At 40.8% G+C, this 14,707-nt stretch overlaps 1 protein-coding gene across 1 annotated transcript; it reads left to right on the top strand.

Annotated features, from left to right (window-relative positions):
• The first annotated feature begins 2,239 nt into the window (after positions 1 to 2,239).
• LOC133010240 (guanine nucleotide-binding protein subunit alpha-11-like) lies at positions 2,240 to 14,286 on the top strand. Its single transcript, XM_061077744.1, has 7 exons — positions 2,240 to 2,387; positions 5,899 to 6,083; positions 6,813 to 6,967; positions 9,157 to 9,285; positions 10,455 to 10,584; positions 11,151 to 11,304; positions 14,081 to 14,286. Exons 1-7 carry the CDS (start codon positions 2,240 to 2,242, stop codon positions 14,284 to 14,286), a joined length of 1,107 nt encoding a protein of 368 aa, XP_060933727.1.
• Positions 14,287 to 14,707: the final 421 nt, after the last annotated feature.

Here is a 14,707-nt window from a genome sequence, read left to right as displayed (position 1 = left end):
GAGAGATTCACAGATTTCGTGGAGGAGTGTAACTTGTGTGTGAGAGTGATTTCCCTGGAGCTGAAACGACAAGCAGGGAGCTTCCGCTGCGGCCGAAACTTTATCCGCAGAGCAGCGCACTGATTCACCACACGCAAATCGCACGCAGTTAGAGAAAGTCAGCTTCCGCTATTACACTTCCACGACGAGACTGTTTTCCACAATAAAACCCCACAATTTGTATTCTCCAAATTGACAGACTGTAACATCAAGCAGGACTCAGACGAAGCCACATCCTGCACAACACCCAAACACAAGCTTGTATATTATTTGCTGTCATATGGATTAGCCTGTGGTGCACTTGCAGCTCTGTGGATTCTCATCATGACTCATGAACCACTTATTTACTTTGGAACAATGCACCTGAGGAGTGGTCAGTATCAACAATGAATCATATGGTTCAGAAGAAAAGTGCAGCACTAAACGGTTTGGAATCATCTCGTAAAGCATGTTGCATCTTTGATCAAAAGATGATTATGTCACAATAACAACAGGTTTTGAAAAGATGGACTTTTTCTCGGTTTGATCCAAAAGACTAAAACATGTTTGCAAAAGATGCACGAGTATCTGAAATACATGGTGGTGGATCCTGATCCTGGTGGCTGCTGATCGTTTTTTACCCCCTGTTTATATATTTTTGTTGTTTTTCCTCACAATTGTTGAGGGTTAAGGGCAGATGATGTCACACTGCATTAACCCCCATGAGACAAGTTGTGATTTGTGAATATGGCCTATACGAATTAGATTTATTGATTGATTGATTGTGTTGATATGAGGATGCCATTTGTTGATAAAGACGACATGATAATAGTTGTGTAGTAAATAGCATGTATATGTCATGTACATGTCTAAATTGAGAAAGATAGTAAAAAATAGCACAATCTGAAAGTCATCTATGAAAAGGTAGATAAATTCATCAAAAATATTAAAAATTATATGTACATTTTGAACACACGGTATTTGTTAGATAAGTAGTAAAAGTATAAAATAGCATGAATAAAAAAAAAACACCATCATAATTAGGTAAAGTCGGTGACAAGTATCGTAGAAGTAATATAAACGTATACATGTAAATATATAAATAAATAAACAAAATAAATGAATATCTATATCTATCGATCTATCTATCTATCTATAAAGTAAAATAATAAAACAAAATAATATAAAGTCTTAAAAATAATAATAATAATAATATAATAGTGTGTTGTAAATGAAATAATATATATGTTTACTAGTGATTTAAGGAGATAAGAATAGAAATAAGAATAAAATAAACAAGTAACATGAAACAGTGAAACTGAAACTAAACAAAAGTGGCAGTAAGTAGTAATGAAAAAAGGAGTGAGTAATATGTGATTTGACATGATATTAAAATATTGCCCATGATTTTTAACTATTGCTAAATATTTTTAAATATTGCACATTGTAATAAAAAATATTGCACTTAAATGTTGTTAGTGGTCACCCATGTGGAAATAAAATATTGTATACAATGCCACGTGTTTTATACAACATATCTAAACATGTTTTAAACCTACAATCCATTGATTTACCTCACTTCTTTGGCAAAATGTTAAATGTATGAGTAATTGTCCAAGAATGGTGTAAAGCAACATGCTCTTATTTCACACGCACGACGCTTCCCTTCCGGCGCTGCTGCGGTAACTTGCCGCTCCTGCTGCCGCTCCGGTGCCCTGAGCGCATTCCAGGTTCGGTGGGTCTGCCGCGCGCCACCGAGGCTGCGCATTCCTCTGAAGGCGCGGCGGAGTTTCCCGAGCAGCCGAGCAGCAGACTGCCGCCGCGGCTGGTGTCGTGTCAGCTGGAAGCTGGGAAGTTGTTTCAGCCACGGTGCGTGTGGACGGGGACCGCGGGGAGATATGGAGCGCGGAGCTGCGCGTAATCGGGGAGAGTGACGGACTGACAGGAGGTAAGAAGCTGGAGGATTTCTGTCTGTAACTCCAACACGTTCACACCGACTCAGCTTTCAGGTTTCCAAGTGAATATTGTAAAGTTACCAAAGTTCATCTCTGACCTGTTGACATAGGCAGTGATTGTGGTCACAGCTTCAGTGAAACTCTGCTAGAATAAAAACCAATGTCTGATGACTGGATGCTACACGGCAGCTTGATTTTATTGTCAGTCCTTATCGGCTCATTACAGCTGAGTATTCATTAACAGTTTGGTGTCGGTGGCTGTGGCCATGGCCTGCTGGCAGTGGTGCCAGCGCACCTGTGTGTGCCTCATGAGCGAGGAGGAGAAGAAGACCATGGCTGTGCACAAAGAGATCCAGAGGATCCTCAAGCAGCAGAAGAAGAAAGAGAAGAAGGAAGTTAAAGTCCTCCTGCTGGGTCAGTGACTGCACACGCAGACACACACACACAGACACACACACACACTGGTATGCAGCTATCCTCTTTATCCTCCTTATTGGCTTCTTTTCATTGTGGACAGCCATAACCAATTCATTCATGCCAAAGCCGAATCCTAACCCAACCAAAATTCACATTTAACCTCTAACCTTAACAATCAGAAAGGAAGTTTAGCCTCATAAGAACCAGGCTTTGGTTCCCATTGGGTATACTGGTCCTGACAAAGTCAGCGTTTATGCTGGAAAAGGCTCGACAACACAAACGGCACTAATTGAACAAATGAAAGAAATATAATTGACCCTGCATGTCACAGTGAGGAACACCCTGCATGCAAATAAAAACTGCTCGGCCTGTTTGATGGCCTGCAGCTGAGTGAGAAAACAATGTAAAGCATGTGTCACCATCTGAGTATTTAAAGAATGGTCCAGACTGAGATTGGTTATACCTGAAAAACCACAGGGACTGTGGAGATGCACCGCCCAGGATCCTGAGGGCCGAGTTTACAGCCGCTTGAAAGGTCCAGTGTGTCAGGTTTAGGTGAAAGGGATCTAATGGCAGAAACTGGAAATAAAATGATCCTAGTGACGTTTTCACTTCTCTGTTTCCTCTCAATTGTTATAATTGTGGTTTTCTTTACTTTACATTGGCCCTTTATATTTAAATACATTATATTTACAAATCAGGAGCGGGTCCTTTCTATGGGCGCCACCATGTTTTTTACAGTTTCCCAGACTGGACAAACTAAACACCTTTTGAGTTTTTATGACAACTCACGGCTGCCACAGGTTCTCTTGCATGTTTGGAATGTGCGGCTGAGGTGACAGGTTACCAGCTGCAAGATGCAACTTCACCACTGGATTCTACACACTGAACCTTTATTGACTTCACACCTGACAGGCAGCAGCTGTGTAGTTTTGCTTTGAGGCTTTAATGAGGTCAGGATAATAATTGCAGGTTATTATAGCAGATTATAAGTTGAAGTAAGAAAGCATTTTTGCCACTTGTTTATCAAACTAGTTTACAGATTGATTGTTTTTAGGCATTTTGCATAATAACAGCAGATCTTAAGCAAAGTCCAGCATCTCAGTCGCAAAGATTTGCTGCTATTTCTTATTGGTTTATATATATTATTTCCTATTGCATAGAACTACTGAAAACACTTGTTTGATCCAGTTTTGTGCAAGGATTAAAAGCAGTGTTAAGAAGTTACTGAAAACTTTGGCAGATTTCTTCTACAGAATGAATGAATAAATGGAGGAATGATTCACATTCACACATCACAACAACCAATCACAGGAGGTCATATGTTCTGCATTCTGACGTTTCTATGTGTCGTCTGTAATCAGTATAAGGGTTTATATTTACCGATATGTGCTAAGAATAAACAAAGATGTGAAGATGTGAATTTACGTTTACATTTTACATTAAAAAGTGTACTTACTTTCTTCTTTTTTTTAATGGTTATTTATAATAAGGTTTCTAATTAAACTGTTAAATATTAAGCCTCAATTAATATTTCTTTGTCATAAGGGTTTGAAAACAACATTTATTTATCCTTATTGGTCCATATTGGTCCTTATTGGTCGGGCTCTAATTAGTTAAACATCTGGTTCAACAGTGTTTGTCAGTCACCTTGTTCCTCTTATGTTGTTTGCTGGGTTTCATTTCCAGTTTTGATCTTTTAGAGTTCAGCACCACTTCATTGCATAAATAGAAAGATTGCCGTGTTGAAATTCAACTTTTGGTGACTTAATTTTAATAACCACTTATCTTTTTTTGTTGAATAGAGATTCACCACTGCAAAAAAAAAGAAATCAGTTACATCTAACCCTATAGACGAGGTGCAATACGTTCTCACAGCATATTCATCCATTTCAACTTTTTCACAGTCTGCTGTTTGTATGACTTTTACAGGCAGGACTAATACCAATGGTGGTGACTCATTAGTCTTATCAACTATCATTGTGTTTTAATGCTATGACATCACAAAGCGGGCTCTCTTCATTACCTTAAAATCAGAAATTCTTTGTTGCTACTGAAAAGCAGCACTGTTGAGTTGTTGCTCACAGGGGCAGCAAGACGTGCTGTAAACACTAAAGGTCCAGTGGGTTCAATTATAATATTTAAAATCATATTTTCAGTAACCTTAAACTAACAGTCATGTTTTGTTACCTTAGAATGAGACTTTTATATTCGCATCAGGAGCAGCTCCTTCCTTCTGCCATGTAGCACCACCATGTTCTACGGTAGCCCGGAAAGGACAAACCAAACTCTGGCTCTAGAGAGAGCCTATCACATTTTAAATATAAATTCTCATACACACTTAGAAGGGGAGGGTCAGGCAAGGAGTATTTTGTTAGTTACAATATGCAACTAAATCCTACACACTGAAGATTGAACATATTATCACTAATTGTGAGCATGTTAACAACTGATTTGGAGAAATGTCTCTGGCCACCAGACTTAAAGGGATAGTTCACCCAGAAATTAGTGAATTTTCATTTCTGGGTGAACTATTCCTTTGAGTCCAATTTTCACTCTTCTTTTAGCTCTGTTTTATGTATTTTCTGGCTACTTGTCTGTTAAATGCTTTGCTGTGATCACGGGGTATCACTTACTTTGTTTGTCTGCTGTTTAGTCCTGGACAGTTTCAAACTGTTCACCAGAGCTTTCATGCTGAAAACAGGGTTGATGAGAGTGTGGGGGCAAAATGTTAATGTTGCAGAACATAAAACCAAATAAGTGAGCTGAAAGATGCTAAAATTGTTTGTAGAGAGTTGAGTAAGAGTTGGTAATTATCTGTACTAGTCACTCTTAGCTACACCATTTTTGATCCATTGTTGGCAGAGCAATATTGTTTAAAGCAGATTTCAAGTTAATTACAAGGAGGTTAAATTTTCATCTGCTCACCCAGGGATTTTTTTGACTTTCTCAAACAATGTGCAATAACCAGGCATGTCGAGGGGACTGCTGTCTGTGAGCTTGTGAAGTTCGGTGAAGCTCGATTGAATTAATTTGACTGTTGGGCGTTAGAGGAGATGTTTCCATTAGTGAAGGATATTTCAGATACATTTTTAGAAGAAAGTTAAAGCTAGAATATTATATTACTTATACACATAAAATGTTGAATCTTAAGTGCTGCGAACTGTCAAGCGCTCTTTCAGTCTACTACCAGATAGCCTGGAGCTTTCTCTATGGAAAAACTTACACTGAGTTTCAGTGTCACTATCAGTAAATCACCTATTCAGACAGGGTCCAAGGCAGCTAGACACAAACACATGCATGTCCAGTTTTCAGTTCACCTATTCTCCATGGCCTCAGATCGAGGGAAGAAGCTGTAGAACCTGTAAACTTACAGACACATGGAGAACATGAATACTACAATGGCCCAAATCAATGTGGACCCAAACCGGGTTAGCTGTGCTGCTAACATCTGTAGAATCGTAACACTAATTTATGTTTTTGGTAATTTCATCTTTTGTTGTTGCAGGAACTGGCGAGAGTGGAAAGACCACCTTCATCCGACAAATGAGGATCATCCACGGGCGAGGCTTCTCAGAAGAGGAGAGGAAAACCTTTGCTAAATTAATCTTCCAGAACATCTTCTTGGCCATCAAGGCCATGACCGGCGCCATGACCACGCTCAGAATCCCCTACTCGAACCCCGAGAACGAGGTAAACTTGCACAAACCGCCAGCGTTACCGCCATCACCGGGTTTCAAAAAAGCAGACATCATTTTTTTAGTGCCCGCATTAAACAAGAGACACCAAACACAGTAACACTCACTTACTCGCACACATCTCTTTTCACACTCAGCATGTTGTAGTTTATAAATAGAAGCATAACCATCAACACATAAAATGAACCGGTGAGCAGGGCAAATAAAGAGGGACTAATTACACGCAAAATATCTGTGGCCCTGAGGTGCAAATCACAACGACGAATGGGAAAACCCAACACACAGCATATCACAAAGCACAGACAAATCAACGGGATTAACTTCCACCGGAAAATGGCTGTCGAGATGGATCGCCGCTGATTGGATGAACGCACTCTCCGTCTTTTAAACAGGAAGGACATATTGCTTTCACATTCCTTTGTTTTCCTTGTACGGCGTATTTCCTTCATGTTAAAAAGACGGAGAGTGCGTTCGTCGAATTAGTGATGATTCTTGTCAACAGGCAGCAGGAACCTTAATTTGTTATGTTATTGGTTTTCTTATTTGCCATTGTATTTTGTGTTGTGTTTTATTATTGTGTTTTTGCATTTATTACTGTGGTGATCTCCTCAGGGCCACCATCGAAACGTAACAGGATGCACTCATAAGTTCAGAGAGTTGAGAGTTGTGTTAAACGTGACACACACATCAGTATGTGCTGACGTCTTTTCTCGCTGTCTTTCAGATGGTCGCCAAGTGGCTGCAGGACGTAAACACAATGCATATCACCCAGCTGGAGCGGGGCTACGTGGAGGCGATCCGCCGCCTCTGGGCCGACCCGGGCATCCGTGTCTGTTACAGACGCCGCTGCGAGTACCAGCTCCTGGACTCCACAGAGTAGTGAGTACAGCTGCTGTCGACACTGCACCACACCCTGAGTCAGGGCTGGGAATTTGAGAGTGTCACATGGTAAAGCATTGTCAGAGCAAGTTGCAAAAGATTGTATCACTATACAGGAATCTATGACGGTCAGGAGACAATATCCGCTAGACGTCACAGCACAATGCCTGTGAAAATAGAAGAAAACACACCTGTAAATGACTTTATATACTGTATCAAAAAACACAAATCATACTTTGTATTTATTTACTTCTTACTTTAGAGACAAATAGTTGTGCAAGGAGAATATGGTATACATACTGTATTTTCTTAGTTGGATCTAAAACAACTGGTGCCTTTACCATGATACATGACAGAAGGATGTTGTACAGGTCAGAGAAGAGGCCATCACATTTTAGTGCAGATCTAATTAACATGCATAATTAACATATGGCTAAATAGCACAAGGCATAACAACATGTGTCAATCTTCTGGGATAGAAAACTGGTATAAAGTAAAGTAAAAACGACTCAGCAGTTAAATAGCCATGGTGAAGAAAGAAAGCAACCTTGGAAAAAAACCTTCCCATTTCATAAAAACTATACACATGTATTAATAACATAATTTTGCCTGCTATTGAATCCTAAGAGAACATGTAGCGACATATTGCTGCATCGTTACCACATGTGACCTTTGCACCATAACTCACAAGTGGAAGCACAACAAAAGGACTCGTGAGTTGTTTTAAGCTTGTGCTCGTCTCACTGCGTCTCATCCAGCATCCTGTTTCAAGTGTTTGAAAACGAACTAATTTAGTGATAAATCAGTTACGAGATTGATTAATCAATCAAGCGATTGAGGGAAAAACCATCGGTCAACAAGTTTTTTTAAATCAAATGATCACAAGAAAATTATGAACATGTTTGGATTCTTGATGAGATAAAACAAAGGCTCTGAGAAAGAAAATGTTTTCAGGCATTTTACTGACCAAACAATAGGTAGTTAACAGCAAGACATAAAGTGTTGTAGCAGCAACATAAACGATATAAAATACAACAAAACTGTACAAAATATAAAGAACAAAAAATATAAAGAATATAAACAATGTATATTTACAGAATGCAATATGGTTTCAATGAAAATATTCAAAATATATTTTGTTTATTATTTTCTTTTTTATCTGTTTAAATATTTTTGGATACACATACTTAGTGCATTTGTGTTGTCTTTAGCACTTATTATTCTGTACTCAGACCACAAGAGGGGGCTAAACTCTTCACAGACGTCACAGCACTTATTCATCTCTCTGCCGTGTTGAAACCTGCAGTTGACGTATAAGAGTCTTTTTAAGGGAAATAGAAAAAAATGAACTGTGCGACAATAATATTGTCAGTAAGCACCACATCTTTTGAATCGGCATGAAAAGATAAAAACACAGAATAGGTGCGAGTGGAGGTATCAGAGAACAAAGCCTGGGCTCAGCCTTCCTCTTCTGTGTTCTCTCTTTTCCACTGCTGCTCGGTGTTTACCCAGCAGCTCCATCATTGTGGTGTGAGCGTGATAAGAGACGTCCAGTCAACATGAACTAATGACAGCTTGTATCAACACGAGCCATAAAGCTGTCATCTGTACACAGGCTGATATGGACTCACCCCACTCCCTCCTTGTATTTTTAATCATTTGTGGAGATGGCTCAGTGAGCACCTCCAGTTGCTAGATTTCTGTCTGGTTTGGTCTTTATGTTTCATCACGTGTGTTCAGGAAGAAATAAATGCTGAAAAGCACTGAGGAAACATAAAGTCCAGACCAAACATGAATCTCTACACTTTCTGCGCGTGCCTTGGATTCACAGCTCTGTCCCTCAGTGTCTCCCAACATGTGTGTCCGTGTTCCTCTGCGTGTGTGTGTCTCTCTCTCTCTCTGGCAGCTCAGCTGCTACCTTCTGATTCCAGGGAGAGTTGATTGGCCAACTAGTCTCAGGTCTGCCAGTCCCCTCTCCCTGGTTCACCTGGAGAGCTCACTGAGCCACCTCCACATCACTGATTTACTTCTATCATCATCATTCTTCATCTCACTTCAGTTTGTTTCACATGGGCCAGGCTGGATGTGACATAATCACAGACAGTTTGTTTTACTCATCTAGTGTCAGTAACACTTTTTCATTTACTGTTGTAAATCATTTTTTTCTTTCCCACCTCCCTCTCTTTCAGCTACATGAGTAACCTGGATCGCATCGCCGTCCAAGACTACATCCCCACAGAACAGGACGTGCTGCGGGTTCGATTCCCCACCACAGGCATCCACGACTATTCCTTCACCATCAAGCCCGTCACGCTAAGGTGGCCAATCCTCAGATCTCCAGTCTCTCACAGGGACAAATCTATTCATTGCTCTGGGAAAATACCACACTATTGACTCTGACAGAGGCCTTGTCTGCTTGCGCCTCTTTGTAGGATCACATTACTCATCACCTCTGTACAGAGCTCCTGCCGGGAAGTGAGGAGGCGCTCTGCATTTTTTGCTTTGACCTTGTATTGGTGTTGTTTCTCTCGGAGACTAGCAGGATCTTTGACAGCTAAGAAGATCAAAGTTCAACAAGGGAAACTGTTCCCGAAGGAAATCACAACTTTTCTTTAATCATGAGATGGAGCTCAGAATAAAACAAGATAAACTGGTGAAGGCATTTTGCTTGATCTCTTAACAAAGGATGTAAATAATGACAGACGATTCACATCCTCCCACTATACAGAAATGAAGTATCCCGCAGAGGCGCTGAGGGGATGGAGCAATGGACCAAAGTCCCGTAGATACACTTGCTCTGCCAATCTCTGCCATTACATTTTCATACCATTTTTATACCATCAAAAATAACTGGAGGAGGCAGGGTTTATGACCTATACCACAGCCAGCCACTAGGTGGCTATTGAGAAAGTTTGACTTTACTTTTTGGGGAGCCCTCATGTCGTCCATCTATATAAATATATATAAATATTGTTTATTTTGTTTTTTAAATCACAAAAAAAAATGCTGAACAAGGATTTATTGGCCCAGCATACCTCTTCCTGTACATGATATTTCCCCTTGAAAAAGGAAATCTCAAGTTTAGTTTCAATTTAAAATACATTTCTGGTTTCACAAGTATTTTCCTTTGCTTTCACTCAAATTTAAAGAAGGACCACCATTGCAAAGTTTTGTCTCCTTACATCAGAATATTTCAAGGTTTTGCTGAGACATCAAACAGGAACTAAAGTTTAAAAGGTCTGACATTTACTTTGAATTTGAATGTTTTTGTATCCATACAAAATGTGTGATGATCTTAGTGTAATAGTTTCTTTTCTAATCTAAACCAATAGCAAATATGTGTCCTTAAATACGTAGTTACTGCTCCGTAAAGCAGCGCTGTGCATTAATTCAAACAGTATCAGTGTAAATATGAAAGCTCGTAAAGTCTTTACAAGCTGCTGCATGCTCTGACACCTATTTATTCCTCTGCTGTGGTCCCTGACAGGATTGTGGACGTGGGCGGTCAGAAGTCAGAGCGTCGGAAGTGGATACACTGCTTTGAAAATGTCATCTCCCTCATCTTCCTGGCCTCCCTCAGCGAGTACGACCAGGTCCTCGAGGAGCGAGACGACATAGTAAGATCCTGTTTGTGTGTGTGTGTGTGTGTGTGTGTGTGGGGGGGGGTTTGTCTGTGTACCTCTGTCACTCAATTAACAAAAAGTCCTCCATTCAAAATGTACTTGGTGCAGTGTTGTCCATCCATCCATCCATCTGTCCATCCAACTGCAGTCATTTCATCTTTCCACCAGCAGGTCTCACCCTTGTACAAGAAAACCTCTCTCCTGCCCCCCCCCCCCCCTCTCTCTCCTCCCTGTCGCCTTCTGTCCACTTCCTCCCTCCCATCCTGTCACTAAGCCTTTTATCCCTCCCAGACACTTTTCAGTCTGCCAACACATTCATTAACCTCCAATGTGGCCTGCACGCTATATACCCCCCCCCCCCCCCCCCCTTTTCTTTGAAAGGACCGCTTCCTCTCTGTGCGTCAACCTCAGTCATCTGAATCCACCCAGGCATCACAGAGAACAAGTTGAACTCCATGTCAAAGTCTCGAACACTTAAAATACAATAAAATCGCCCCCAACAATGAGCACAATGTCAAAGTTTAATGACACGTTGAATTAACTCCCTCTCTGTGCCTCAGAACCGAATGGAAGAGAGTCTGGCTCTTTTCTACACCACCATCCATTCCCCCTGGTTCCTCAAAACCTCCATTATCCTCTTCCTCAACAAGACTGACATCCTGGCTGACAAAATCCAGACCTCCGATCTGCAGAAATACTTCCCCAGCTTCACAGGTAAGCTTGTTTCCTACACAGTGAGGTTCAGTATTAGGACTTGTTGGATAAACTAGTTTAGTGGTGAAGGAATTGGTTGATGGCTCAGAAGTCCGACAAGTGTTTGGATTTTTGATTTCAGACTGAACAAACCATTCAAAACAGCTCATTGGTGGAAATCTGCTACACGTTCATGACCTTCACAGGATGAATTCCAGTATCTTTTGTGGTCCGTTAGCTTTTCTACCAGCACTTTACTTAAGTTCGGGTTCCAAGAACTGAGTTGCTTTGAATTTTGGCTTAAATACAGGTCTGAACACTGACAAGGGGATTTACACCATTGACTGTATATAAAGATCAATGACATGAAGGTAAAGCCTCTTGATCAACCCCTTGTGGTTGGCTGCAGTATAGTTCATAAATACCACCTCTTCCCTTTTTTAGATTATGAAACATGACCAAACTATAAAAATCAAACTACATTTCAGAGTAAAATGTTCTTAATGATGTCTAATTCATTAGTTGTTATCGTGCTGGTGTTTGTTCAATTGTTCGTCTTCGGGCAAGTTTGGTTTTTGAGGTGAAACATCATGATTGACACCTGATGCTGACTCCTGATTGGTCGAGCCTGTGCTTGGACAGGCCCTTGATACCACAGCTTCACATCTCGATCACTACTGTGCAGACTCGAAATATAATTCATCTTTGTACAAAGGGACGAAGTGGAGCTGCATCGTCCATTTTTATATACAGTCTATAATTTTACCGTAAAGCCCGGGTGCAGAGACAAGTCAGCAGCAGATTTCACCACCATCAACAAGTACAACTGCAGCTACTGTGGTTGTCTGACAAAACAAGGGTTGTGAGGATCTTTTCTCCGGCCAGGTTGCTTTGAGCATGCAGCTATCTCCAAACATCCTACTGCATCCGATGCAAAATACTGTATCATTTAAAAAAAGTTTATTTGCAAAGCGAAATTTAGCAATCATTGTTTGTCTTTTTTCTTTCTTCTTTCCTCCCTCTTTCTTGTGAGTCTACACACTTACAGTACATGAATGCACAAATGTACACACACACACACACACAAATGAGTCACTTCCAGGTACTCAGTGTGCTTAATGATGCGGCTGCAGCCTGTAACCTCCGTGGTGTGAAAGGCTGTTCAGCGGCACCCTGACAGTCCCCACCACCAGACCCTCCACCTCCGTCCTCTCTCCTTCTGTTACCCATGGCAACTACAGACAGATACTGTGCTTCCTGCAATCCCTGCAGCCCCCCCCCCACCCCCCCCCCACCCCCCAAACCCCCAGGTGCACATGTGTGAATACGTGTGTGCAAGGAGGGACTGCAAGTGTATATAAGTGTGTGTGTGTGTGTGTGTGTGTGTGTGTGTGTGTGTGTGTGTGTGTGTGTGTGTGTGTGTGTGTGTGTGTGTGTGTGTGTAGCGTAAAATAATGACTCATACAGGGTCAAGCTCCTAGATGTCAATTTAACCTTAACACCAGCTCTGAGCGGCTCCAACCACTGGCTGTTATTTGTCGCTAATGTTGCCATGTTCCTGTGTGGAGACAGTGTGGCCCCTCTCACTGCTGCTGTAGCTTCACTTAAATGCTCCTGATGTTAATTAGTGAGAAATGTGAAGAAAAAAATGAACTGTGAGACAATAATATTGTCAGTAAGCATTGACAATATGTGGAGATTTGGACAATCATTTTTTAATAGCTAAACCGGCAGATTATATTGTCGTTAAAACTCCCCTTGGCCCATATGATCTATTTAGATAGTTTCTTTTATTTGACTACCAGTCCAATACCTAAAAACATTCTGTTTATAATCATATTTGACGCAAAAAAATATGACTAATTAGATAGTTACCTTTTTTCTCATTCTAGTTAAATTTTTCACTTTGGGTTTTGGACTGTTGGTTGAACTAACCTTTATGTGATGTGGCATCAGATATATTAATTAATTTATTGAAAGAATGACACCCTAACGAATATGAATAACTCACTAAGTAAGTCACTCCAGTCTCCTTTGCATGAGGCTGTTTTTATAATCCAAATCAAGTGGACTGTTATTTTAGTGCTTTGCAGCTTTAACATCATCACAACTCCCTGAGATCATCACAGAGGGAGTTGCCTCTCTTGTGATTTGATAAGACTGTTTGTCCAGGATGTTTGTTTCATGTGACATTATTTGTAGTAGGAGATGCACAAAAATGATGCCTCTGCGTCTACAGAAAGTTTAATTTAGGCTACATCCTTATTACTACATTTAAGTTGAAAAACAGCATTTTCAAACTAAAATGATCTCTGTTCACATGAGCCTGTTCACTCGGCATCACTTTTCATCCCTGTCCACACCAACATGCCTGAAAACGCATAAAACCAGCAGCTTTTCTAAACCTCTCTGTTTTAGCGGTTTTAGCATGACGCAAAGCTTATCGATAACAGAGAGGATGCGTTTTCAAATAAAAATGTAGTAGTATTGATGAAGCCTTAATCTAATCTAAATGCTTACATACAATTTCTAATGACCTCCTCTTTCTCTTCATCTGTTGCTACAAATTAATTCAGGCTGAGTTTTGGCTGCACTTACAACTATTTTCACAATAAATCGAACTGTTGATTATTGTCTCATTTTATTGATTTGGTCTGAGCAAAACAAATTGGGCCTTTTAAAGCTATTTGTCGAGTAACAAGGGATCATCTCAAACAATAGTAACTGACCTGAATTCATACTTTGCCTTTTTTGTTATCCACTTCCATTGCTAATCTCCTTCTCACCCTGGAAACAGGTAAGAGGCAAGACCCGGAGGAAGCAAAGAAGTTCATCCGTAAGATGTACGAGCAGCAGGCGAGGAAACGTGACCAGACGGTGGAGTGGAAGACTCTTTACCCACACTTCACCTGCGCCACCGACACCAACAACATCCGCAGGGTCTTCAACGATGTCAAGGACACGGTGCTGCTCAAATCTCTGGAGGAATATGGAATCATGTGAACTTTTACTTCGTTAAAAATCGTTGGCTTGTATGAGTGGAGGCTCTGATGGACACCAACGATTCTTTCCAAAGTCCGGACAATCATATCTCCTCCTCCTCTTCTCCCTCATCACACCTCGATGAAGAAGCAGGTGCAGAAAGGGAAGAGATTGTACTCATCGCTGCCACACTCTCTCCTCTTCCTCTCAAGTAAAAATCATGAGAGCGTTTTGGGAGGACTCGGCAGGGAGATGCAACAAGACCGGGGGACTTTTCATCAGGGAGAGAGGATCCAGTCCTTTCTCTCAGCCAGCAGCTTTTCTGCCCATTTTGATTTTGACGTTCTATTGTTTGTTTGTTTTGGTTCTTGTTTTTCTTCAGAGTTTAGAGTTTGGGTCATGCAGTGACTGAACGAATCCACAATTGAAGATGGAGCAGAAA

Source organism: Limanda limanda, chromosome 9 (genome assembly GCF_963576545.1).
Source record: "Limanda limanda chromosome 9, fLimLim1.1, whole genome shotgun sequence".
In the NCBI taxonomy this organism is placed as follows: Eukaryota; Metazoa; Chordata; class Actinopteri; order Pleuronectiformes; family Pleuronectidae; genus Limanda; species Limanda limanda.
This window is presented reverse-complemented; position numbering and strand designations above follow the sequence as displayed.